Genomic DNA, 27,447 nt, shown 5'->3' on the forward strand with positions numbered 1-27,447 from the left:
ATTTAAATTGACTAGTCTGGTCTCATTCATGTAGTCGTTGTTGTTTTTGTCCTTGTGTCCAAGTCCTCGTCTGTCACAGAGAAATGTACAAAAGCAGGATGCGTAACTTTTTTACCTGCATGTTTGCTAGCATGTTAATTACACTCGATATCTCTGAAATTTCTATACATGTTATTGTTGAATTATGTGGCATCCATCTTTTCATAAAACTCATTGTTATTTGTTTCAACTGTATGTTTATTTGTCATTGTCAACATGAAAAATGAATGTGCATTGAATTGAACTACATTAAAACCATCATAAGCTAGTTTGGGTGTTACCCTAGTTTGATGGATTCTGTAGTGCTGCAGTCAAACTGGCGAACCAACCAGGATTGGATTTTGATTGTTACAGGTCTTTAAGATTTTACTTGTTGGCTTGTTTTGGCGGTAGACATTCATTGCTATTTTAATTTTGAAACTTTAACATTTTGATTTCTGTTATCTTTCTATGCTTATCATGTAGTTCATCTTAACATACCTGTGGATTTTAATATTTCCGTTCAAGCTCTTTGTGAAGTGCCTTTGAGCATTTTACAAAAATATTTAAGGCGCTATATGAATTAATTAACATTATTGTCATTAAAATTTTACAAGTTTTATGCAGAGATGATTAGTTTCTGAACGAAGAAAAGAAACAAATTGACAAGTTTTTGTGAGCTGTGAGTGAAAGTACGCAAATTCCTGGCAGCAAACGTAGAGCCACATGACATATGCACTGAATCCTTATCATCTAGATTCAACCAAACTTTTACTTCTCCTTATTTGTTGCAGAGTTTTTGAGAAGGTGAAGAGCAGAAGTGCACACATGAAGAGCCATCGAAGACCCGATGTGAGCAAGAAGCCCCCACCCCTACCGACCCACATGGAAACTCCTCTAGAATCGCCCCTGCCCGAGGACTCGCCCCTGGGCGATGAATCACCACCAGAGTTTGGCACTGAGAACATGAATCATTATAATCAAGATCATGATGATGATGATGATGATGATGATGATGACGACGACGATGATGACTCTGAAGATGACGACATGGATGAAGAGGAAGATGAACGAGAGGAAGAGGACAGCTCCAGTGAGCAGTCGGGGAGTCGAAGCGATAGCAGCAGTGGCAGCGAGAGTGAGAGTGATAACTCTGAAAACGATCTCATGACAATGTGAGGCGGCTGGTCCTTGCATCGGCTTCCCCACCTCTGCATTATTGGAATTAAGAACGTAGCAGATTGACCAGAGGAATCTGTGTGATGACAGACGCATACCTTGGTTTGATCCTGCGGATGTCACGGCCAGTATCATTTGAATTCCCGTCTGCAGTAATAGCAACGGCATTGGTGCATAGAAGGAGCCAGACCATAATGGACATCCGGCCATTCGTTGAATGGACCATTTCTCCAGGTCATCTGTAGTTATCGTTTCCACATGAAAAAGGAAACAGAGTTTATCTGACTCCAGCCTGAGTCTCTGTATGTGGATGAGTATGGAATTAAGAAAGAGAATGGGGGTGACTGTAGTAAGGTATGTATTGTGCGCTGCAAGGTATGGAAGCACCAGCTGGCTGGGAGTCTTCTGATGTCTGTGCAATATCATATCACAATGATAACAAGTCGTGCTATTTGGCTTTGTATCACATTGCATAATAACAAGCCGTGCTGGATGGCTTTCTATCATATCACAACGATAACAAGCTGTGCTGGTTGGCTCTGTATCACATCACATAATAACAAGTCGTTCTGGTAACTAGTCCCGCTGGTTAGCGTTGTGATTCACCTCCTCCTTGGCCTCCATTGTATGAGTGTCTTTATTATTGGTTTGTTGGATACCAGCGCCAACTTGAACCCAAAGGTGCATTGATGTGTAGAGAAGTGTCTTGGAAACAACCGATTGTTACTGATTGGTCTTTTGATGTACATACATGTAACCATTAGTCTAAGTACCAGGCCTTTTGTGTTTAAAACGGGATGTGCTGTCCGCCAGAATACAGCCTGTTTAAATTAGTTTATTTGAATTATTAAGAATGTGAAACCTCTTTGCAAGTGGAATATCAACAATACTTACCTCTATGTTACATCTGTTTGCCCTTATGGTATGCAGTGACATAAACATCAGCTTAGAAAGACAGCAGGTAGCCCGCTTGGTTACCGTTTGCTGAGTGATTAACTGCAAGTTCCTGACAGTTATCTGCTCAGAGTAGTGATTTTTAAAGGGCATCATTTCGGCAAGTCATTTATTTCGTTTTTGCTACAAAATAATTTTAAAGCGGCATTTATGGGCATGATGATGAATGGTGGCCACCATAAATGATTGGCACATAATTGGAAACGTCTTATGATCTTATATCATAAACCAACAGAGCTTCGGGTTTGTTGTTTTTTTGTTTGTTTTTAGTTCCTTTAAAATAGACCATTTGTCAGTTTTTAGGGGAGTTTTTTCCTTCTGTATTGTTAGACTTTTTGTGCAATATTTTCTGCCAACCCGTTTCTAGCTGTGTAGTCAAACATTTGTTTGCTTGTTTGTGGGCACCACAAATCGATAAAATGTTGAGACGTTTTTCGAGAGTGATAAGTTGTATAGTTTTTTGGTGTGTCTTTTTTGTTTTTGGCAGAGATAACTTTTAACGGTTGTAAATATAATGTATTACTTGTTTGAAACTCTGGTCTTACATGTACATTAATTGTATATAAATCTTTTTTTTTTCTGAGGTAAATGGTGCTAATACTAAAAAAAATCGTATGTTTCCACAATTTTTCTGATTGAAAAAAATGTGATTTATTTTGTCTTCTTTTCAGGTGAAAATCCTATATTAAAGTACCACTCACATCGAAACTTGATTAATTTGTATGTTTCTATTTGGGGATTTTTTTTAAACCATTATCAAAACAAAATGAAGAGAAAGGAATTAGCATTTGATTTTTTTTAAACAAACGTTAATGAGTGTTTTTATTTGAGATAACTTTTTATAACTGAAAGCTTGCAGGAAGTGCTGAAAATATAAACAGGTGTTCCATTGCTTGCTCTTTAAGACTGGGTTTATCAAAAGGCAAGCCTGTAACCGATACAAATCCAGGTAGGCCTCTTGGCACTCATTTTTCAATGATTATAATCCTGGTAAAAGTGGGGAAAACATTACAAGCCTTGAGCAATCAGCCTCAAAGATACGATGGACACGAAACTGTAGAAGTGCGTCGTTTGGTTTGGATGTATACAGACAAATTTCGTAGTGTGTTCGCATGCTAATTTACCCAAACCTTATGGTGTCATAGGCCCTTTTTTGAAACAACGGCTTCGGCTCAAGGTTTGGCTCAGGCTAGCTTGGCCCTGTAGTTATTTTGACAATTGCGTGTGCTTTGCGTATGCGCTCAGGGCTTCAGACAAGAGGACGGAGCCTGAAGCCGAATCCAAAGTCGAAGCTGTGGTTTCGAAAAAGGGCTGTAGTATTGTGTCCACCATCCCTGAAATTGGCTGATAGTAAGATGGTTGCCCCGTGCTGATGGTAACACCATTTCTTTCTTGTTCTTACTTGCATCGTTACATTGCCTTCTATTCCTACTGCGAATTTCCTGCAGTTACCTTTTGTACCATGTGGCTTCCCAAACAAATTATTAAAATATAAAATTATTTTTTTAGTAGATCAATGTTGTTGTTTTCTTGAAAATTTATTTGAATGTGCCAAGATTTTTACATCACAGAAACTGTCTTGTCACATTTTCCTGTTATTTTTTCCCGTTTTTTTTTTCTTCTTAATTTTTTTTAGAAATAAAAGCAGGTTCAAATATTTTTGCTGAAACACAACAAGCAGAGTTGTGTTTTGTATTTGTCATGTACATAAAGTATATACAAATAATTGCCTCATAAGTAGGAAACATTTTTCAAACATTTTGTACATAAGAATCATATCTTCACATAGTCTACATTTTTATCAATAAGGTGTGTGAGACAAAATTTTACTATTTTATCATGTGAAGTTGACAATTTGGAAAGGAAATTGAAAAAAATGAAAAAATTGTATATAAAAGTTTATGGAGAATATTCGTTATTTTGTATAATGAAAAGAGAGACAAACACTTTCTGCTATCATAGGAAACGCGTTTTAGATGAACTTCTTCATCAAACCTAACTTCAAATGTAACTGTGCATAAGATGTACATTTTAACCTCTGCTATTTCTTAAAAGATTTCAATCTAAATGTAATTTTTTTTTAAATAGAAATGTACAGAGAAATTGACTAGTTGAACAAAGCGTATTCATTCTGAGTGTAAAAATGTACGTACTTGTTTATGGTGTAACGTAAACTGATGAAGTTTAAATCTAGTGAAACAAGTACATGTAATAGTATGCAACCTTGCTTGTGTTTGAAACCCTGCAATTACATTGAACCGGCTGCCTGACAAACTGGGTTATTTTACAGGTACAATATCAGAAGACTTTGCACGAATCAAACAATTTTGCAGGAGCACAAAATCCCTGACTGAACATTCTATTTTTGCATTAGTTTCACTGAAAGGCGACGTGATTTTCATGGAACTTTCACATGTTGTTTTCATGGTGTGTTTACTGAGAATCAATCAATCAATCAATCAATCAATCAATCAAAGGTTATTTATAGAGCGCCTAAGAGAACTAAGAGAACTAAAAGATTGGAAGGAAATTACTCTTTAAAAAAAGTATGTGACCAGATCTTTGCATCTGTTTATAGACCCTTCTCACTGATGTTTTATTTCTGCAGTAATGCGGAAGGTCTACCATGCTTTAAATTACGTGCGTCTACAATACATTAGCTTAGCCCCATCCAGCACTGTGTTTCGTAGATCGTGTAGTAACAAGCGAGTACACCAGCATGGCAAACAGTAAAATAGGGACGTCATGTGAGATGTGTCTATAACTTTGCATCTGCAGCTTGTACCTAATGGAGTCTCCGAATTAGGACTCCTGGGGTAAATTTCACAAAGAATTAGGACAAGTCCTCACTTAGGACTAGTCCTAGGAGATATTAAAAACGTATGGTAAGTCCTAGGTTATGATGAGTAACTAGTCCTAACTAGAGATAAGACTAGTCCTAACTCTTTGTGAAATTGGCCCCAGTTATATCGTCTTTTAATCATGTATTGTTGGGATTTGCTAATGTCATTGTGATATTATTTGTGGATAATTGTCATGTGGTTGTCTTTTGTAAGGTGTGGACCAAACCTTGTATTTGTAGATTTTTTAACTCTCATGTCTCGTTCTTATTACTGATAAATCATATCTGGTTTCTTAAAAAATTTCTGTGATAAAACACTTTTAAAACGGTTTTTAAAAGGTTGTTTTTGTTAACAATGTTAGTAGATTGTACATTTTTGTACTTGAAATGAGACTGGTTCTTTTCTCACCCCCCTCTCCCCCCCTAAATTAAAACAATAATTATGATGATTGCATTTAACTTTTGATGACAGTTTCACATTTTGTATTCAACCAACTGATTTTTAAAGAATTATTTCAATATTGTCATTTCGGGTGGCACATTTTTTTTGTTTTTTATACTTATTTTTTACAAACTTGATAAGTGAGGGCTCATACAACCAAAGGAGGCTATTAATCAGCTTTGATTCTATGAGATGGGGAAGTTGAGATCTTTGTATTGGAACAGGTTCTATACATTAAGAAGAATTATTGGCGGTTCTTAGCTTTGTACATAACTTCTGTTGTTAGTGCACAGGATTGTTTGGCGCCAAAGTAAATTCAGATGTAGAAAACATAACCAGGTTAAAACAAATAATTAAAATCTCCCTGAACCCCTCGATTCCATCAGCATGGTTTTAATAATGTGTGTATCATTCTTGGAGAAAGTCTGACTCAAGGAGCAGGCATTTTTTTGCATGAGACTAAAACACTGATTTGATCTGAGCTTGCAAGTATGTTGGGGTATTGCTATTTTGTGTCAAATTCTGATAGTATTTATCCTAGTCGGGTCAAGAGTTAGTTCTACAAATATTAAAGGTCCCCATATGGTTTTTCATTATAAAAATCCACAATTCTGGAGTACAAATGTACACACAATAAATTTAATTTTTAATATATCAATGTAATTTATTGTATCGTCGATAAATTGATTGAATTCATCAATTTAACTCCAGTAATATCGTGAGAAAGACTTTGAGAAAATGTGTAGGAATTAGTTCATCACTGAATCAACTAATTGAAGGATTTATATTTTGAAATATTTTTGATGGTGTGTCGATTCAAGATGCTCCAAAATATTTTAAGTAAACTAGGCTCCTGATTATGTTTGTTTTCTATTTTTGCATGAATTGATAAAAGGTTGTAAAGAAATATTCCAGTAGTTTTTACTTTTTTGAGGCCTTCTGTGGGATAAATGCGACAGGCTATGACATATTATATATATAAATATTATATAAACATTCTATGAAAATAATCAGTAAATAAAATGTCTTATTTTTTACTCTTCATTTTGGTAATGAGTTTCTTTCATTTTGTCGGCAGTGTTTTCAGGTCAGGAACTATAAAAGAAAAACAAAAATCCTAGTGGACATTCAGCTGAGTGTGGGGTCAAAGTCCCGGCAGTGGACACTATTGGTAATTACTCAACATAATTATTAGCATAAAACCTTTCTTGGTAATGAGTAATGGGAAGCTGTTGATAGTATAAAACATGAGAAACGGCTCCCTCTGAAGTAGTATAGTTTTTGAGAAAGAAGTTATTTTCCACGAACTTGATTTTGAGACCTCGGATTTAGAATTTGAGGTCTCGAAATCAAGCATCTAAAAGCACACAACTTCGTGTGACAGGGGTGTGCTTTCTTTCATTATTTTCGCGCAACTTTGCTGACTGAGTGAGTGAGCTAAAATTTCCCCAGGTTTGTTATTTTATGCACGAGTTGAGATACACCAAGTGAGAAGACTGGTCTTTGACAATGTATCCAGTGTCTTTAAGCAAGACACTTGACCATTATCAGCCATTTTGAGGTATGGTAGACACAGTACTAGGACACTACTTGGTTTGGGTAAATACATATGTCTGTATAATAATAATAATAATACAGCATTTATAAAGCGCACTAAATCTGTGGAACATTCAAAGGCGCTGGTCAAAGAACAAGAAGAAAACTTCACTCAATATCTGCAAAGGCTAATCTGAAGAGATGGGTTTTGAGAGAATGTTGGAATCGAGAGATGTCATGTGTGTCCTTGAGATGTTGAGGCAGAGAGTTCCAGAGGCGTGGTGAAATGTTACTGAATGCCCTGTCCCCATAGCTGGATAAACGGGTCAGAGGAACATAGAGCATGCTGCCAGATGACCTCAGACCCGGCCTGGCACTACGGGGCCGAATCATGTTCTGTATGTAGGTAGGGGATAGTCCATGGAGAGCCTTGAATGTCAGAAGGATGATCTTGTATTGGATTCTGGAATGAATGGGTAACCAGTGGAGATTGTGTAAAATAGGAGAAATGTGTGAAGATATTTTGGTACCGGTCAGTAATCTTGCTGCGGCATTTTGGACAGATTGTAGGCGATGAAGTGTGTTTTTAGGAAGCCCGGCAAGGAGACTATTGCAGAAGTCAAGCCTACTAGTGATGAAAGCATGAATAAGCTGTTGTGCTGCGCTAGTAGTGAGTAAGTGTCGAATTGCAGCTATACGCCTAAGGAACATGTAAGAGGTCCGACAGGTATTAGAGACGTGCTTCTTGAGGTCCATGCTTTGGTCAAAAAGCACGCCTAGGTTGCGGGCATCTGAGCTTGGTTGAACATGAGCATTCCCAACCTGTATGTCCTGTATTTGTACCTTGTGTCGGAAGTGAGGGGAAGATATGACAAGAAACTCAGTCTTATGAGGATTGAATTTGAGAAAATTAACTGACATCCATCTTTGGATATAATACCCGAACCAAACAGTACACTTGCATAATTATCTCAAAAAGGTTAATTGCCGTGTCCGGATGGGGCACAAAGCCATAGGTCCTGTGTGTTGTGTAATGTACGGCAAAAAAAACCAAAAAAACAGTGCACTTATCAAAAAGAGGAGGGTTTCACCCCATTGTTCCTGGTTTGATTGGCAGCATTTTGCGTCACTGCACCCTGTAAACCATTCAATTATATGGTACTTTGTTTTACGCCAAAATTATAGCTCTATGATACTTTAACATTGAATTTGAGAAGTGTTACTGTCAGTATTGTTTATCAAGTTGTGTATTCCAACTATGGATTATTCTTCCTGTGTGGACATAATGCTCCAGATTTTTGGCGAAATCTGAAAAACGTGTATATTGTATACATCTACATGTATATAGGATTAAAACGATCAAATGGTTAAACAAAAAAACCTATGGTATACCTTGCCTTTACATACCTACTCAAACAAATCCTTCAAAATAAAAGAATCGTGGCAAATTTTTCCTTTGAATACTTTATTACAAACTACCATCTCCATGTTTGTGCCCATTTCATTCAAGACAAGCCTTGAGAAATGTTTACTTTGTACATTTGAGTGTGCTAAACATTCCTAAACAATTTACAAGACGGGTTCTAATCAAATTCTACAATCGATATAAAAACATAACACATCAAGTTAGATACAAAACATATTATTTGTAATAATATCTTAATATTTACAGATTATCTTGGGTGTTGGTACAACAAAAGGAATGACTTTTAAAATGGAATACAAACATAGGCTGTTAAGTGGCTCAGGCTTTAAGCCATTTGTGACTATACTGACCAATCGGTTAAGCCAATAGCCACAGCCAAAGTCACTCAACTCAAACACAGACATCATTTCTGCCAGACACACTAAGGAAAACGTCAGTAAACAGTTCAATTTTACAATTTCTGCCAGACAAAGAAATTTGCAATTTTGTTTGTTTTATTTAACCATGGAGGAAGGAAAACCTCCATGATGAAACTGGACAATGTGACAAATATAAATTATTTATGTACAAGGCATTCATAGAATTCAAGTGTATAATATTAAAGAAATGTCAATAACCATTACTGTACAATTGAAGAAGAAAAGAATACAACAAAGGCAAAGATGCCATCCTCTCATTTGTAGAATTTGGTATTAAAGGTGGGGTCATATCTTGGTAATGAACACAAACAAAAATGGGTTATTTCTTTCTGAAAGCTTACTTGTTATAAATTTGGTAATGGTAGTAAGCATCCTGGGCAATTAATTCATCTGAAATACCCGTTGATAAGAAATCATTAAAAACATTAGATTTCTGAGGGTTGGTGTCTGGTCTCAAATGCTGCAGCCAGAGATGTGGTTGGTACTCCTTGTATTCAACTGAAACTTGTCTTGATAGTTTTGACAACAAATCGCATTTTGAAGAAAAAAATCACACAAGAAAAAAAAACCCACAAAAAGGGGCTCAAAGTGGCAAACTGTTGCTGACCAGAATGAGATTTGAGCAAAAATACCATGACACATGGAATCTGGCTATTAGCAGGAAAGTGTTTTCAAAGCAATGGCCCCACCGATTCTGTTTTCAAATAAAACCTTCTGAATGACCAGTACCACAAAGGAATGAACCAATTATTCAAGACAGTTATTTTGTACTTTGTGTAAACAGATTATTTATATTAATATTTATTTATATTTATTATTATTTTCCAAAGAGAGTATTTTATATAGTGTGTTTGCTTCCCTATGTGACTGGATTAACAGGCTTTCGAGCTACAGTGTTTAATTATACTTTTGTTGATCCTGGCCATCACATTAGGGTTGTTTTATAATTTCCTGTGCCCTTATTGTTTTTTTTGCTTTGTATTTACTTTTGAACATGTACTTATAATTATCTATTTGACATACTGTCTGCTTGTATTTGTATTTGTTTATTGGCCAAATAAAGAATAAGAATAAGAATCCAGAGAATGATTTTCTGAATGGCAGAGGTAAAATGGACGGACTATTTATTCGAGAGGGTCATTCTGAGAACGGTTTTCTCTCAATCTGAGAATGCTTTTCTCTAAGGCAGAGGATGGACGGACTAGTTTTTTGAGAGGGCGATCTGCAGAATGATTTTTCGAATGGCTGAGGTAAAATGGACAGACTAATTGTTCGAGAGGGTCATCTCAAAGGCCTAAGATGGACGGACTCATTATTCAATTTTATTTTCTGGATGGCAGAGGTAAAATGGATGGACTTATTATTATTCAAGAGAGTCATCCAGAGAATGAAATTTTCTCAATGGACAAGGATGAACAAAATAATTACTCGTCTGATGACCAAACAGCAAGGATCCTTCACTCATGAGGTGGTTGCCTCTCTCATTCTGTACAATCCCTTAGTAGAGTTGTACTAGTCCTCCGCTTCCTCTTCTTCTTCATCTTGTTTGATGATGGGTACTCCTGAAATCAATATCAATAACACATCAATAATCATGATCCAAGTATAGAACAAACGGAGATTATTTGTAAGTTAACTTCCTCATGGAAAAACTCAACCGTAAAGCAAAGGAAAACACATACTCTGGAAGGTTGGTGTACTGGTATACTTCCTCCCCTTTCTACCTCTAGGACTTGGTTTGAAACCACACGGAGCACAATGTGAATTGGGTTTTCAGTCCCTACGTGACTGCGCGTGTTTTCTCTGGAATAATTCTCTGGGGTTTTCCTACCCCCATCTAAAACTGAAACTTTCTTCCTTGTCTTCTCTCCATTGGTTTATTGGCTAGTACAGTGATTAATTTCACTTTTCTGAGAGTCCTTGACTTCACAACCAGATTTAAAGGGAGTGGACACTATTGGTAATTACTCAAAATAATTATTAGCATAAAACCTTACTTGGTAACGAGTGATGGGGAGAGATTGATACTATAAAACATTGTGAAAAATGGCTCCCTCTGAAGTGACCTTGTTTTCCGCGAATTTGATTTTGAGACCTCAGATTTAGAATTTGAGGTCTCGAAATCAAGCATCTGAACTTCTTGTGACCATGGTGCGACATGGTGTTTTATTCTTTCATTATTATCTCGCAACTTCGACGACCGATTGAGCTCAAGTTTTCACAGGTTTGTTATTTTATGCACATGTTGAGATACAGCAAGTGAGAAGACTGGTCTTTGACAATTACCAATAGTGTCCAATAGTGCTGGGCGAATAGTGAAATTTTGTTATTCGGATACCGCTGGCCAACTATCCGAAATTAACCGGATATTCGAATAGTTTTTTCGCCGCTAGAGGGCGCTGTTCGTTTGTGAATGAGATCTTTTGGGCGGATTGATATTAGTTTTAGACAGTGTCACTCGGTTCATTCATAAAAATGACCGGATCTAATTTAAAGATGGCGATTTGCTTTTTCTTTTGCTCGTGATTGACTCTACGTGAAGGAAAACTTTTGTAATCTTTGAACAAATTACGTCAGAAATGTCATTGTTTTAACTCTTCACGGAGGTGAGCATAGTTAAATACTTAATATATGCTGTTTTATGCTGTCTTAATAGAAGTTTCATAAGGATTCAGACAAAACATTCATATCAGTTGTCGCCCGACGTCCGCGGATATTCGGATATTAAAGAATATCCGGTTACTCGGTTGTAATTACAGAATTATCCGGTTTGTAAATAGGTATTCGCGCCCTATGCGGATATCCGGTTAAGAAAAAAAAGGCATTCGCGGTTACGGATAGGAAAACCTATTCGCCATTAACCGGATATTCGAATAATTCGCCCAGGCCTAGTGTCCAAGTGTCTTTAATCAAATGAAATGAAAGGAAATTAAATCTATATGACAGCTTTTGTCTGAGGTGTGGTTGTTAAAAAAAATGGCTCTGGGGGTTTCAAGCAGGGCCCAATTTCATAGAGCTGCTTAAGCAAATAATTTTGCTTAAGCAAAAAATTCATTGCTTAGTAAAATCAGATTACCGGCCAAGATACCACTCAATTGTAAAGCTAAGTAAACAACAGCTAAATACTAATCATAAGCAATGTATATGGCATGAAATTTTGGCCAGTAACATGTGTAAAATAAGCAAGCTATTTTTGTGCTTAAGCAACTTTTTTGCTTAAGCAGCTCTATGAAATTGGCCCCTGGGCACTTACCACCTTCAGACCCCTATTAAAGTGAGTTTTATTGTCTTAAGTCTGAGGAGGTTTTCTTTGAAAATATACTCAGAATTCTGGACTTGGGACTCACAAACTATTGTGTGGTTTCTATTTTACAATAGTGCTTCCCAACGTCAACACAATCAGCGGTAAGCAGAGGCATGAAATTGGGCCCTGATTCTGCTAAGCAATACTATTCTGTGCTTAGCGATTTTTTTTTTGCTTACTGGCTTTATGAAACTTGGCCCTTGTCTTACCGTCTAGCTTCTTGAGGTGAGGTAGTGGCTTGGTAGCCCTGTCTCTCCAATCTCCCTCTGCGCTGTGTTTCTCCTCCAGTGGGTTCCCTACCATCAGTAACTCCACCAGGTTGTCCAGGTTATGTAGCCTGTCAAACTCACTCCAATCCTTCACCAAGTTATTGGACATGTAGAGGACCTGCCATGTTTAAAAGAATGACGAAAAAAATCAATTCTACAGCTAATGAAAACATGGTGCGTGACAGAGCTGCTTTCAGTGCTTTGTGTGTACTTCACACCTAAAATGCCCAGCTTTGTGAGGTTTTTTAAAGCTTTGCAACAAACAAACAACTATGGTATTGAATTGGCGTACTGCCCTTAGTAGTGAGGCTGCGTTACAATCAACATTGAGCGGGGGGGGGGGGGGGGGGGGGGGGGGGGCGCGGAGAGAATGATTATTGTTAGTGATTGGTTTTATGTAACGTAAGGAATTGGTGGCCCAAGCATTTTGGCCGGGATTGTACATTACCTTGAGTTTCTTGAGTGTCTGTATTCCCTTGAGCTTCTCAATGTTGTTGTAGGAAATCCAGAGCTCTTGTAGAGTTTCCCCAACTGCTTCCTATGGTAGAAGAGTAAGGACTTGTAACAAGCCAACTTTTGACTACTTAAATATACAATCATAGTTAAAGGAAGTGGACACTATTGGTAATTGTCAAAAACCAGTCTTCTCACTTGTTGTATCTCAACATATATGCACAAAATAACCAACATGTGGAAATTTGAGCTCAATCGATCATCGAAGTTGCGAGAGTTGTTTGGAGTATAATGTTTGCTTGCTATTCAATAATATAGCAATATTTTGCATCACCAAAGACAAAATCCTAGCACCTTCTGCCATTCTCTATTAGCTTTATTTGAATAGTTCTGTGTCAAAATTGTGTCAAAATAAAGTTTGAAGCACACAAAACAGACCATTCCCAATGTTCCAAACTAACAAAATAAAATGCACCATGGTGGATTAACGTTCTTTGTAAGTGAAGCATGATTAAAAGTATAATACCTGTGAGGGCAGAGATGGTTCTTGTGATTGGTTTAGCCGAGTAGCGCATATATTGCGCACAGGCTGTATACTCCCCAGGGAGCTGAGATGGTTTAAGGAATAATTTTTAAGGCCCAGTGACCATGGCGACCAGGGGTAATAATGTCAGAAGCGCTTTAAGACACCCCTTGGCCGTGAAAAGCTCTTTATAAAAATGGTCTATTATTATTATTATTATTAAGAAAAATGGTCTATTATTATTATTATTATTAAGCTTGAATTTCACATATTGGTAAAAAGATCTCACTGAAGACCAGAACAGGCAAAGTTCAACTCACCAATCCATTGAGATTCTTGATTAAATTTCTGCCCAGTGACAGAATCTTCAAATTCTCTGAAGAAGAAGAAAAAAAAAAAACCAATAAATCAAAACAAAATACAATTTGAAAAGAAGATTACATTTTTTTCAAAAGCACACTACATTAGCATTTCTGAGATATGACACCAATTTCATGATGCTGGCCCACCTCATATTTCACTGGCCACTCATCCGTTTACAGAGCAGACATGTTCCAAGTGGACATTCGTATGCAATTACAGGCTTGTTGCTTCGTTCTTGAAAGGGCAAGAGCACCAAAGCATTTTCATTTTCAAATTGTAAATTTCTGTTTGAACATTTCATGGGACAATGAGAAGGGGCATGACAAGGCAAATGACAAGGGGCATGGAGGCAACTGCCTCTGTGAAGTATGAGGTCCTTCTATTAATCCATACGTGTTTGTGCCCATGGGATGTTAGCCGAGTTTTCTCCCTACGTGACACAGCAAGGGCTCCCTCTATTGACACAGCGAGGGCTCCCTCTCGATAAGCTGAGGTGATCAGCAAGTGAGAGTGGAAATGGTGTATTAATAACAGGCCTGATTCTTCACAGATATGACAGAGCCAATTTTTTAATAAACCAATAGTAATAAATAAAAGATGTTATAAATACTCACTCAGCCCATTCAGGTTGGCAATCTTCTCTATGCAGTTTGTTGACAAGGAGAGCGTCCTGTGGTTGTAATAAAACAATTAAAAACATGATTTAGTGTGAAAAGCGGTGCTGGGCTTTCACAATGTTACTCACTAAACACTCACTAAACTGACTTAAAATCAAACCTAGAAAATTTACAAAACCTAGAAAACTATTCTGAAAAATACCTTTCAAATCTGTTGAGTATCAAAGTATCAACAAAACGATAAGATCAATCTTCTATTATTGAGAGTAATACCAGTTCATAAAAACTGTTGTGTAGGATTTCTTTTTTGACTCATTTTGATTCTGTTCCAGTACAAATAATTTGTGTCAGTAAAGATTAAGAGCTACAAACCCTGCGATGTTATGCATGGTGAATAATTTATGTTCTCTCACTCTTTAAAGATGCTATGTCAATATTTGGCCGATTTGACCCAAAAGTTTTGATTTAAAATTCAATAGGTATTTTGATGGGGGTTGAGAAAGTTACTAGCTTTCATTTGAGCCATTGCTCGAAATAGTCCGCCAATTATTAGTAGCAGTGAAATAAAGTGCTCAAAATTAGTTTTTGTCTGGATCCCGACAATATATCACGTGACCAATTCTTATGTGTTTTATAAGAAACGTTTTAAATTTGTCATGGTTCCTGACCATTAAAAGTAAAAAATTAACTTGTTTTCCTTAGAGCGGGTGATACACTTTGAAATACCATTCACTAAAAAAGACAAATTTGTTAATGCTTGGGGCCAAAAATCTGACATAGCATCTGTAAGCCGTGAGGAGCTTTTGGCTAATACACTTACTCGCATGCTGTGAGTGTAGAGAGTGAGGCATCCATCTTCTCTATTGGAGGAACTTGGAAGTACAGCTTGACAACTGTGGCTTCAGACACCTTCACATCTGTACCGGCCTCTTTATTCTTTTCTGTCTAAAATTACAAAAAAAAAGAAAACAATGATAAATTATAACACAATTTGGATTATATAACCATGAGTTCACTATGACTTATGAAAATGTTTGGCAAATAAATACAAGGGAACAAAAGGACAAAAGTATTGAATTTTAAAATGAATTGCCCCCCCCCCCCAAAAAAAGGGGGATATCCATTTAGTTGTGGAATACCTTTGGACTCTTGGTTTGGATGTCTGTTGGTCTTTAAACTTACATGTAGGCCTAACTCATGAGATTAGGAGTAAAAATGATGCATAGAAATTTGAAAAGCAACTTGAGCAAAAGTACAACAGGAATGCCATGTAAACTTGTTTAAAATATAATGTTTGTTTAAATTAAGTTCTGAATTTAGTATTATGTTGATACAAAATCAGGCCCTAATCTAAAGGCTTAAAAAAACTACTACACTTCTGCCGCTGACTAAGCGCTGACGGTGTGCATAAAAAAATGGCTGTACTTTGGCACATTTTGGTGTCTTACGCTATGTTAAACTTCCATGTTGCATTGCAACAAAGCAGCTTTACTGAGCTCCCACAAATGACATAACATGAGTGCTGACATTGAAAGGTTTTTTTGTAAACCTTTTTGAAAAGCACGGAGAAGGGTATTCAAAATTATTGGGTTTTATTAACAATTAAAATCTGTTTACTCTCATATGAGCTGAAAACATTGTAAATGAATTTAAGCAAAGATCTGTTGTTGCTGTGTTTGTTAAAGATGGTCTTTGAATGAAGGTGTTCTTCACTGGGCATTGTTGGAATGTGTTTACAGTGGGAACTTGATCATTAGTTAGTCACTCACTGTGAAGGGAAAAAAAACACAAGAGCAAACATTGCAGAGGTAGATTTCACAAAGAGTTAAGACTAGTCTTATTTCGAGTTTGGATCAGTTACTCGTCCTTACTTAGGACTTGCCTTAAGTTTCTAATATCTCCTAGGACTAGTCCTTACTCTTTATGAAATCGACCCCTGCTTCCCAACTCCAAAGTGAAAACAAATTGAGCAAGCTTAATTTTGCTCCAAGTGAAATAAACAAACTTTGATACGTACCCATCTGGCAAGAGCGTCCTTTATTGTTGTTCCTTTGGACTGCTAGGAATGAAAAAATTAGAACAATTTAACGAATATATTGAAATTTGTTTTAACATTTTGGTCTACCATAAATAATACCAGCAGGTTGTTTTTGCACAAAAAGTTGAAAGGCATTATTGCTATGAAAAGGAAAGGGTAACGCTTTGAGCACCTTTTGCCTTCACTCAGCAGTGTTCAGTGCCTTATTCATTGAAATGTTTGACCATCATTGTGCAAAATCAAAATCTATGGAAACTGTTTTATTTTATCAAGATTCTGGCAATTGTGTAACTAATAAATAACTAATACATCAGAACAACTTCACACAGAGAGTCTGTAATGTTTGGAACAAATAACCAGCTGCAGTTGTTCATTCCCAATCCACAAACGTCTTCAAAAACGGCATTGACGACTACCTAAAAAACATTGACGTGTATAGATTGGCAGGATGCACCCCAGGATAATTATATGCAAATTTATATAAATATCCTCCACTAGTCCACTGTCCTTTTTTTTAAGGTATTATGTTTTTTTCTTTGAATTGGAAAAAAAATATTGATGATAAAAATAATGATAAAATATCAACTGATGCCCTAATTACCTTCATTTGTTTATAAAAATTATGCAAACATATTAAAACTTAATACATTGAAATTTTCACACCACACATCGATCTTCGATGACTTCAAGTGGTCCCATTTGTTTTGAGTTTTTCCTGTTTTTGAGGCAAATGAGAAAGTATGGTCTCCCGGTTGGTATGACTCTAAGGCTAGCGCAGCAGTTGTCATTATTTTATTCAAAATATATTTTATGACATTTTAAAAATTACCATGGTAATTAAAAAAAATCAAAAAAATCTTATGTTTATTTAGTTTTTTTCTCTTTTTTCCTCTTAATAAAGCGTACAAATAAACAGTGATTATTGAATAACCAAGCCGATGTTTAAATTTTAATACTAATAATATTAATATGAGGGTTTAAAAAAAATTCTCCAAATATATTAGAAAATGAAAGGCACATGGCTTCTTTTTAAGTCTGTGTTTTGTTTTTCCAGAATGCTCAGCAGATGTTCCGTAATGATTTGATCATCGTGTATTGTGAATTGAAATAGTGTTTGATGAAACTTTTTTTGGTGAGCTTTTTTTTTTAAATGGCCCCAACATTTAATCACATATTTTTGTACTAAAATGACTAAAATACCTAACTTTTTTGCATTTATAAGTGCAACTAAACCAGTGCAGTGGAGCCTTAAGTAAGTAAACATTTTATCTAGGATCTGTTTACATCGCGCACAGAGAGGCAAATGATTTGCCTCGATTTTAAGGACACCTTGAAAACAGGCAACCTACGATAAGTACACTCAATTCTGCTCTACATACACATTTGACTTTGGCTTGCTAATTCCATACCATTGCATTCAGTACTTTTGCGGTAAGTTTTTGTGTGAATAATATGGATGGGCGTTTATTATAATAATTAAGGCTACATTTAGCCTTCATTATGCAGTACCGAATCTACAGGTAAACATAAATTTAAAAACATCATGATGAACATGTCAGATCATGTACATAATAGTCATTTATTAGTATTCAAAAATAATAATATTATTAACAAAGTAACATGTCTCCCCTTTTCAAACATCAAACATGTTCAGTACATTTGAATGTCAATTGATTGACATTCGTATGAATCAGGCGATATGTTTTTAAGTATAAATTGTACTTGCCATATTGACTTTCGCATCGGCAATGCGCAATTGCAACCGTAGAACACGAAATTAAATAGAACTCCGAATTAACAACAACACTCAGACAGGCAAACTGGACTTTTGGATGGAGTGTAATCTGTAAACGTCAGGCAGTTCGATGGCGGTGTCCATGGAAATACAGGTCACGACCTACACCCTCGTACGTAAACACTTGTTCTAGATGAAATACAAATTAATTAATATAAAAAAAAACTGGCAGGAATTTAAATAAATTAATAACATTAAGTATGCAAATATTTTGTGTAACACATTAAAGTTGGTTTAATTTTAATGAATCGCTAATTATACTATTTTATTTTATCTTGTTCTTATTTAATTAAAAATGGCGTCCTCCATGTGGAAGTCGATTTTTACGAAATCAGCAACATTTTTACGAAGGGTATGTACTTTTTCATGTTTTAACATTCATTTGTCGGTCAAATGACTACAACTTCCGTACTGACAACAGCAGTGAGCTCTCCCCTCTCATTAAAAGTTGCATATTGACACAAATTCGCCCGGATTCCCATTAGCCACTAAAATAACCGCGAATTTAAAGGTTGGTCGTGAATACCAAAATATCAAGAGAGGGCGCTGTTGAACCCACATAAGATAGGCGATGCGTGCGTGAGTCGTGGGTGACATACATAGAGTTACATAGGTGCGTTTTTTTCCCAGGACAACTGTGTGCAGATAATTACCCACGTTCGTCCTGGTAAAAAAAACGTCACGCACCGGGGTCAAACCCAGTTTTACCAGGTAAAAATATTGATAAAAATTTTACAGAAAAAATACATAAAATTGCACCTCCACGGGGTACGTAGGAACATTTTAAAATAAGATGACAATAAATAGAAATATACATTGGATTAACCATTAAAAGACACTAAAAAATGCACAGGGTGTAGTAGTGGGAACCCTCTTATACATCATTGAAACCCCACTATGGAATAAACCAGCTATCAAAAGTTCAGTCTTAGTTAGAAACTGAACAGATGACAAAAATGATGGCAAAAAATAAGAAAACAAATTTGATAAAACAAGATAAAATAAAAAACAAATACAGGATGTTGGAGACCCTCATTTGTGAGGGCATACTAGTTGCTAGCATTGAAAATAAAATTTAAAGCCCACACACACACCTATAAAACAAAAGCAAATATAGAAGCTCCAGTCTAAGAAGATTGGTTTAGAGTTTAGTAAGGAATGGGATTGCACTATTGCCAACGCTTAGTCCTATGTTTAGGCAGCATACATTAGTAGCATTGCGAAGTTCCATACTGTGAGTGTTGTTGTTATGAGGGAACCAACCAGCATATCTATCAGAGGTACTACATTTTACAGCAAAGTTAGTACATAATTAGTCACGTCTATCTTCAAGTCACTGGTAACTCTTAAGGCGTGCACAATTCATCAATTATGGCGGCCGGTGATGCATATTGCAATCCATTGTATATAAGAAATATTTTTGGGACTTTATTCCGTTTTGAAGTATGCAATGTATGTTAATATTTGTTTACCGTTGGAAAGTTTCCTTACTTGCCTTGACCATGGTGAATAGGTAGGGTGAAATTGAAAACTTGAAAAACTTGAAAAATGAAATTAGGCCTTAATGTAAAGGAAATGCTGGAACTTTGAAGTTAAATATTTAATTTAATATATTTAAAAAAATATTCAGAAAGCCGTTGCTGTTTGGAAAGTTCCTCGTAGAAAGTAACAGTTTTGACTTCTTTTCTTAAAAAAAAAAGGTGTAAGTTTCTTTTTGAGTAAAGTGAAAGTACGAAATTTGCTTTATGTACCATTACTTTTACATCAGAGAAATTGTTTTATAATCTAAAGCCCGAGTCCAATCAAACTGTTTTAATAATTGATCAGAACTTACTCAGTTTGATGGCACAAATGACTGGACAAAAGAGACACGTTGAAGTTAACTGAACATCGCCATATTGGGACATGTATTACCATAAACACAACATGTCAAGGGTCACTATGACGTATGGATACTTATGCATATTCAACACAAACATTAGCAGGAATCTTTGGTAAGTGTTATTGTGAATTTAAATTTGCATTTATAATTCCTGTCCTCAGTGCTTTCTTTAGCTTTCGTATAACAATACAGTCACTGACTGTAAATCTGTGGACGTTTGTGTTTTGTGTCGTACAAAAAGTAGCCAAACCCTTTGAAACAGGCAAAACAAAATAAAAGTATTCTTAATCAAACAAGCTGTCTTTATTTTGTTTGCTTCACAGGTGGAGTCCGTTCAAGCATACAAGAATAATTCACTACTTACAAAGCTTTGTCTGTTTTCCAAGTGTAGCCATACTCAACGAAGGTAGGTTCAACCTTACAACACCTGATGTTGCGCTACCGTTCTGTGAACCCCACCAAAATATTTCAAAAATTCAAAGTTCCTGTTTGAGCAGACCTAGCAAAATCACAGAAAATATCAAAGTCAGGCCTGGAATTTCATCTCTTAGAGGGCAAGGCCATTTTCATTTTGCAAAGGGCACTTCCATTGGAAAATCTTTAAGTCAATGGGGAACTTTTGGAAGGGGCACCAAGGCCAAGACCAGGGGCAACAGAGACCATGGCCTTTGTGGCCTGCGTGTAATTTCAGACCTGCAAAGTACCCTTGGTTATTTCTTTGATAAGAAAACTCCATTGACGACGACAATCTTAAGAAATCCCCCTTTAGAGAGTTGTAAGTAAATATATTAGCCTTGGGCTATTGTAATAGCAACCCCTTTCTGAAATTAAATAAGTGTCTTCTTCAGATGGCTTTGCAAGGGTGGACTTGATTTATTGAGTTTATAGACACTTATAAGATGGTTTAGCCTTACTGATACACTTAAAAAGTCAAAAAGTCACAGCTTTTGGTAAACTTAGTTATCTGTTCATGTTTGTTTTGTTATCTTTCTGCCTTCGATAAAGAATCTGCTCGAAGGGTGGAAACATCAGGCCATTACATTTTTCGGTCAATTTCTTAATTTGTATCTTGTTTTTTTTCCCCCTCTTTATTGCTTACAGTTTTACAGTGTGTCAAAGATTTTATTGTTCACAAACAACAGGTTTTAAATGTGAGTATTTTGTAGCATAATTACATACTTTGAGAAGAGAGTTTTTTATTTTACCAACATTTGTACAATGATTTGTTTGGTCTAGTTATTTTAAAGTATATAACTTTTGAAAAAGCATAAACAAATATTAATAATGACAGAAATATGTGTTTCCCAAACCAGTAATGAAGAGGACAAAGTGGATGATTTTCCGGTCACAACAGCATTTTATCATTTTTCTATTCTTACTAAAATAAAAGAGCAAAGAAACTAACAACGGATTCAGACATGTGATCTTTGTAAACAGAAATTTTGATTCTAATTGTTTTTCCCCATCTTATTATCAGCATATTTATTACTGAAAACTTTCATTGGAAAAATAAACCTGGTAAATATTTTCTCCACGATTGCAGCAAGTCATTCATTCTTGCCATCTGGTTATTGCCATACTTCTGTACGAGACTTTTCATGCAGCACCACCCAAAACAAATCACAACAGATTACAACAAATGAAGTGGAGGTAGGTACATGGTTGTTTCTTACAATAAGAAACTATATATATTTAGTGGTTTGTTTAAATTTCTGCAAACATTATCTTCAGTAGATAAATTTTCAAGAAAGGTATGCTAGAATTTATATTAATTTATTAAGGGTTACTTGCCTTGTGCATCAGCTTTTTTAAATTTATGTTTAAGTAGCCTACCAGGCATTTTAAATGTAGCCTACCAGGCTTTTTACATGAAACTTAGTTTTTTTACTGGTCCGAGGAAGTTTTATTACCCTTCATTTTAAGCCTTTTTGTCAAACTTTACTATTCTAATATAATAATGGTAGTAATCATAATCAGTTATTGGTAAAATAAAATTTCATGAACTCAAAAATATGTTGAAACATTTTAAACGTTGTTATACGCTTTTGGAGAGGAAGTAAACAATTGCCATTATAATTAAGTAGGTTAGTTACCCAGGTTTAAGTAGCCCATAAAGGTAACTTCAGAAGCAGTGTTCACGAGCCTTAGCTATTTTTACTGGACAATGTAAGCCGGAAGGCTGGTGATAAGGGAACTTAGGTCTTTCGTTTAATGTTTGTGCTGTACTTTTTTTACCTGTTTTTACAGGACACAGAAGAATTAGACCAGCTATACAAAACGGTTGAGTTGAAGGTCAAAGGGCACGATGATTCATTGCTGGACAGCTATGAGTTGTTTGTTACTATGGCAGCCAAGGAGCTTGGCATCCAAGTGGAGAGCGTGTAAGTAGAGAGTTACCCTTTCCAAGAGTTGTTCATTAATTGGGTTTAAAGGTTGTCAAAGAAGATTGTTGAAAGGTAGGGTCACAGATTGTTTTTGATCAACATATTGCTGATTTGCAGGCAGTGGACCCTATTGGTAATTACTCAAAATAATTATTAGCATAAAACCTTACTTGGTGATGAGTAATGGGGAGAGGTTGATGGTTTAAAACATTGTGAGAAACGGCTCCTTCTGAAGTGACATAGTTTTCGAGAAAAAAAGTAATTTTCCACGAATTTGATTGCGAGACCTCAGATTTAGAACTTGAGGTCTAGAAATCAACCATCTTAACGCACACAACCGCGTGTGACAAGGGTGTTTTTCTTCCATTATTATCTCGCAACTTTGATGACCGATTGAGCTCAAATTTTTACAGGTTTGTTATTTTATGCATATGTTGAGATACACCAAGTGAGAAGACTGGTCTTTGACATTTACCAATATTGCCATTGTCTTTAATCCACTGTCTATGTTACTGGTTTTTTTTTTTTCAGAACCAAACCATTGAAAAGGATACAGAGATTGACTCTTCTGAAGTCCAGGCATATCTTCAAGAAACATCGAGTGCAATACGAGATGAGAACACACTTTAGAGTCATTACGGTAACTTATTCTTAAACTCACCATTCTAACTTTGAAACAGTTTCCAGATTAGCATAAATCAGAACTCTCTCGTGTGTTTTCAGTGTAACAGATGCAGAGATTTTACCCATCATGGTTGAGCGGTGTTGTAGCCACAGTGGGCGGTGTCAGGCGGGCCTACCCAGAACTAAAACATTTCGCCCATCACTCTAAGCAAAAGCACAGCTTAGCACAGATTTTCCTCAGTGATGGCCCCATATCTAAACATTAATAATGTTGTTTGTTGATCTGGTCGCCCTTGATGGATTTAGAGCCAAGCACTTAAATTGGTCCAGCTATACCACTGCTGTTAAAAGAAACCATTGTCGTCGTTTGTTTGACTCCTTTTCTTCCCCCAGAAAAATTATGCAAAACAGAAACTTTGATTTTGTTTGTGATGTTTGAAACTTTGCATGGTGTGGAAAAATAGAAGTAACTACAATTACTAATTTTGTGGGTACAGCCAGGTCTGAATCCCTTGTTGAATCAGTGATCTGGACAATTCAAACAGTTTGCTCATGTTCACTTTTCACTGACTATTCTTCTTTTTATTGATTGTGTTACTTATGGAGATTATTGTTAACTTGGCAAACACGGGAAAATATTAATTCGGTGATTCTACCTACCTTCTTGGTTTAGTGAAAAAATGTCAATTCTTGTTTTAGGATTTCAGAAGCAGGTTTCTCAAATAACTTTATTTCAGACGGGCAAACTTGGTTCGCATATGAACTTCATTACCAGTTAGCTTTCAGACTAAAATTAATGCCACTGGACACTTTTGGTAACTGTCAAAGACCACATAAAAAAGACCCCGTCACACGAAGTTGTGTGCTTTCAGATGCTTAATTTTGAGACCTCAAATTCTTAATCTGAGGTGTCGAAATCAAATTTGTGGAAAATTACTTCTTTCTCAAAAACTACGTCACTTCAGAGGGAGCCATTTCGCACAATGTTTTATACTACCAACCTCTCCCCATTACTCGTTACCGTATAAGGTTTTATGCTAATAATTATTTTGAGTAATTACCAAGTGTCCACTGCCTTTAGCTGTGTGTCACTCTTAATTGCTAAGCAAAGTGTGATGTAACAACAAATCACTATGGTGATTCTGACAACTTTTCTTGAGATGATAGCTCTTTGTGAAATCTGTACTCTCTCTTTCTCCAGGGAGAAGTAATTCTGGATCTACCTGTTTTAATCAAGTTTATTTACCAATATAACTTTTCATTCTCAATATTCTCTCTAGTTAATGCACCTGACTGGAACCACGGCTGATGTATTCTTAGAGTATGTTGAGAGAAATCTTCCTGAAGGAGTCGCAATGAAAGTGACAAAAGTGAGCATCCTGTGTCTTTATTTGTTTGACATTAGTTTTAAATTGTAATATAAATTCCGAAATCAATGGGGGGGGACCACCCCATATCCCCCTCCCCGGTTTCTTCTCTGTTCACTTGTCACTGATTATTATTTTTTAAATTGACCGTATTTATTTTGTACTTATTTTAAAGTAAATTGCTGTATTGCCTTTTGGTCAGCCGTCGATTTCACAAAGAGATAGGACTCGTCTTATCTCGAATTAGGAGGAGTGCAGGGTTGGGACTCGTCCTAAGTCCTAAGATTAGTCTTAAGTTAGGAAGAGTTTTGTGAAATCGACGGCAGGTCTTTCTTCTTTCTTTCTTGCCATTTGCCAATATGTGAACATGGGTTTAAATGTTTAAGTCCGCGTAATTTGAAAAAAAATTACAACATAAAGAACAATTCCTTTATCTTGTCTTAAGGCACTAGACGCCTGTGGTAATTGTAAAAGACCAGTATTCTTACTTGGTGTATCCCCACATATGCATCAAATAACCAATCTGTGAAAATTTTGACTCAATTGGTCATCGAATTCGCAAGAGAATAATGAAAGAAAAAAACACCCTTTTTTGCACAAATTTGTGTGCTTTCAAAAACTACGCTACTTCAGAGGGAGCCAGTTCTCACAATGTTTTATACTACCAACAGCTCTCAACTGCTCAGTACCAAGCAAGTTTTTATGGTAACAATTATTTTTGAGGAAAACCAATAGTGTCAAGTACCTTTAAAATCATGAAACACCCAAAATACTGTAGTTGTCACTCACTCTGCAAGACAATATTAATGTATTCTTCTTATTTGTGACATCTTTGTTAACAGTGTGCTCTAGAGAAGCTGCCTGAGCATCTACAAACCCCTCCTGAGGCGAGCATTGATTCATCCTCATCAACTTCCGCATCCTCCTCTTCCTCATCGGAAGATGAAGATGAAAGTCCGAGACAAATTAAGGAATAGCATGCACAAAAGCAGGGGGTACGTGGTTGGAAACTATAAGTCCTTTATTACGCCCTAAAGAGCTAAAGCTTGTATTGCATCCCCCTCTTCTCCATCAGAAGATGAAGATGAAAGTATGAGACAAATTAAGGAGTAGCATCGATTATTTAGATTTTCAATCACATTCAACATTACTTGGGGTTCTCATTGTATCCAGTGACCAGTTTCATGGAGCTGCTTTTAAAGGAACACGTTGTCTTGGATCGGTCGAGTTGGTCTTTGAAAAGCCTTTGTAACGGTCTGTTATAAAATGCAAATAAGTAGAAAGATGTTGTAAAAGTTGAATACATGGTCCACACAAACATGCCTCGAAATTGCACGGTTTTCCTTTTACCTCCTTGACTAACACGGTCCGCCATTTATGGGAGTCAAGTTTTTGACTCCCATAAATGGCCGACCGTGTTAGTTCGCACAGTAAAGGGAAAGACACGCAATTTCGGGGCAAATTTGTGTGGATCATTGTATTCTACTTTTAAAACATCTTTCCAACCATATGCATTTAAAAAAAAACGGTTACAAACGCTTTTTATAGACCAACTCGTCCGATCCAAGGCAACGTGTTCCTTTAAAGGTCAGGTATCAGAGTGGTTTTTGTAACGTTGTCATCATCATCATCATCATCATCCCTTGTCCTTTGATGGAATAGTAGAAGCAGATTTGATTAAATGGTGCCAGGTTATTGGTGTCTGGATAGCACACTTTTCTCCTGCCCCGATTTAAATGACCGCCAGTGCGATTTGGGTTGATCAGTTGATCAGCTGAAAACCTGTTTATGCGCTAAGCACATCAAAACTACGCTTACCAGAATAAGGTTACCAGCCAAAATTAATCTGTGTGTTTTGTATCATGGAGGCATGAATGTATCTTGCATATTTTTGCTTAGCCAAAAGTTGTTAAGCATAATTTTCTGCTTAAGCGGCTCTATGACATTTATAGGCCCTAGTTGCCTCTCCAATATTCTTTTGAAATGCTTACACAAAAATTGAACTGACCACTCTTGCTATTTGTTCCGAGGTTGGGCACAAGTGTTAGAATTTATGGGCAACTGTACAAATATTTCTGAACGCGAATTGATATCCTGTCTGTTTGTTTACAAATTGAACGGAGTTGGGTTTTGGGTTGCGCTGTCAGTTTATCAACTGACAGATTTAAAATTGGGGTTTGGTCAGTTACATCAATTTGGGTGTGGTCCTAATTCTAACCAGAGTCGTTTTGATGTGGGTCATTGCTCTGACAAGTAAGATGACAATTATTAATTTATCCTCAATAATTCTGTTATAATTTTCAGTTCCGTCTCATGTAATTATCAGAACTACAAGTCTTTATAGAAAATTCCAAGGTATATTGTTAAAATGCTCATAAACTGTGAGCATAGTGTTTAACCTGTTGGATTTGATGATTTAATAAAGACAACAATCGTGCAAAACCACCGATGGTTATTGTGTTATCGATACATTATTATTTATTTGTTGTATTTTGTTTCGTGTAGTATGAAAATAAAAAACATTCATGTACTGACTTTAATTGAATTGGATCATTATTTTACGGCTCCTAAAATTGAGTGAATTGTGAATATGAAGGCCTTGTCACAAAAGGCAATTTACTCGCAACCAGTTCCAGGCAATCTACAGGAAGAAAGTTTAATTCACATGTCACTTTCTCAAGGATGTCTCCTGTGCTGATAAGGGACTGCTTGTTTATATATGCGGTGCAGTCGGTAGTCTTGGTTCAAGACTCTTCTGGATTTGTCACAAGAGTGTGCGCTATCATCTTAACGCGCTATCAACCACGACTCGCTATCACAGGAGATAGCGGTTCTCGGGTGATAGCTGTTCGTGGTTAATAGTGCGTTGGGGTGATAGCGCACCCTCTTTTGACAAATCCAGGAGAGAGTCTTGAACCAAGACTATGCAGTCGGTTGCCTCCCTAGTCTCCTGTTAACATTGCCCCGCTTGAACGAAAATGTTTTCAATCAATCAAGAAATCGAGTCATATG

General features: G+C 36.4%; 3 protein-coding genes across 6 annotated transcripts in view; 2 read left to right on the top strand and 1 right to left on the bottom strand.

The window, feature by feature from the left end:
• Positions 1-6,477, top strand: part of LOC139935495 (uncharacterized) — a 49,822-nt gene extending 43,345 nt beyond the window's left edge. For all 3 annotated transcript variants that reach the window (XM_071930115.1, XM_071930117.1, XM_071930116.1), the window contains exon 15: positions 813-6,477. In XM_071930115.1, the coding sequence (XP_071786216.1) occupies positions 813-1,197 (385 nt within the window). In that variant the 3' untranslated portion in view covers positions 1,198-6,477. The remainder of the gene's footprint in view (positions 1-812) is intronic.
• A 1,942-nt stretch (positions 6,478-8,419) lies between these two features.
• LOC139935692 (dynein axonemal light chain 1-like) lies at positions 8,420-18,274 on the bottom strand. Of its 2 annotated transcripts, none has more exons than XM_071930236.1 (8): positions 18,110-18,274; positions 16,363-16,401; positions 15,166-15,290; positions 14,343-14,398; positions 13,686-13,741; positions 12,838-12,927; positions 12,330-12,507; positions 8,420-10,378 (listed from the first exon to the last, which is right to left on the bottom strand). In XM_071930236.1, the coding sequence occupies exons 1-8, from the start codon at positions 18,110-18,112 to the stop codon at positions 10,329-10,331; spliced, it is 597 nt and encodes a 198-aa protein (XP_071786337.1). In that variant the 5' UTR covers positions 18,113-18,274; the 3' UTR covers positions 8,420-10,328. The 2 variants fall into 2 exon arrangements, with proteins under 2 accessions (XP_071786337.1, XP_071786329.1); XM_071930228.1 differs by having other exon boundaries at positions 16,363-16,404; positions 18,110-18,273.
• Positions 18,275-18,468: 194 nt separating this feature from the next.
• LOC139935683 (small ribosomal subunit protein uS10m-like) lies at positions 18,469-26,880 on the top strand. The gene is made up of 8 exons (XM_071930215.1): positions 18,469-18,530; positions 20,384-20,466; positions 21,162-21,211; positions 21,604-21,710; positions 22,308-22,441; positions 22,976-23,084; positions 24,349-24,438; positions 25,278-26,880. The coding sequence occupies exons 1-8, from the start codon at positions 18,474-18,476 to the stop codon at positions 25,410-25,412; spliced, it is 765 nt and encodes a 254-aa protein (XP_071786316.1). The 5' UTR covers positions 18,469-18,473; the 3' UTR covers positions 25,413-26,880.
• Positions 26,881-27,447: the final 567 nt, after the last annotated feature.

The sequence above is a fragment of the Asterias amurensis genome, chromosome 1 (genome assembly GCF_032118995.1).
Source record: "Asterias amurensis chromosome 1, ASM3211899v1".
NCBI lineage: Eukaryota > Metazoa > Echinodermata > Asteroidea > Forcipulatida > Asteriidae > Asterias > Asterias amurensis.

What these genes read in the sequence shown, in the direction of transcription:
- LOC139935692 (XM_071930228.1), bottom strand. An exon ending in AGGACGCTCTTGCCAGATGG is followed by an intron (nt 15,291 to 16,362) that starts GTACGTATCAAA and finishes TTGTAATTTTAG; the next exon opens with ACAGAAAAGAATAAAGAGGC. An exon ending in TCACCTCAAGAAGCTAGACG is followed by an intron (nt 10,379 to 12,329) that starts GTAAGACAAGGG and finishes TATTGATTTCAG; the next exon opens with GAGTACCCATCATCAAACAA.
- LOC139935683 (XM_071930215.1), top strand. Translation starts at nt 18,474, where the DNA reads ATGGCGTCCTCCATGTGGAAGTCGATTTTTACGAAATCAGCAACATTT. An exon ending in ACAAACAACAGGTTTTAAAT is followed by an intron (nt 21,212 to 21,603) that starts GTGAGTATTTTG and finishes CCACGATTGCAG; the next exon opens with CAAGTCATTCATTCTTGCCA. An exon ending in GGCATCCAAGTGGAGAGCGT is followed by an intron (nt 22,442 to 22,975) that starts GTAAGTAGAGAG and finishes TTTTTTTTTCAG; the next exon opens with AACCAAACCATTGAAAAGGA.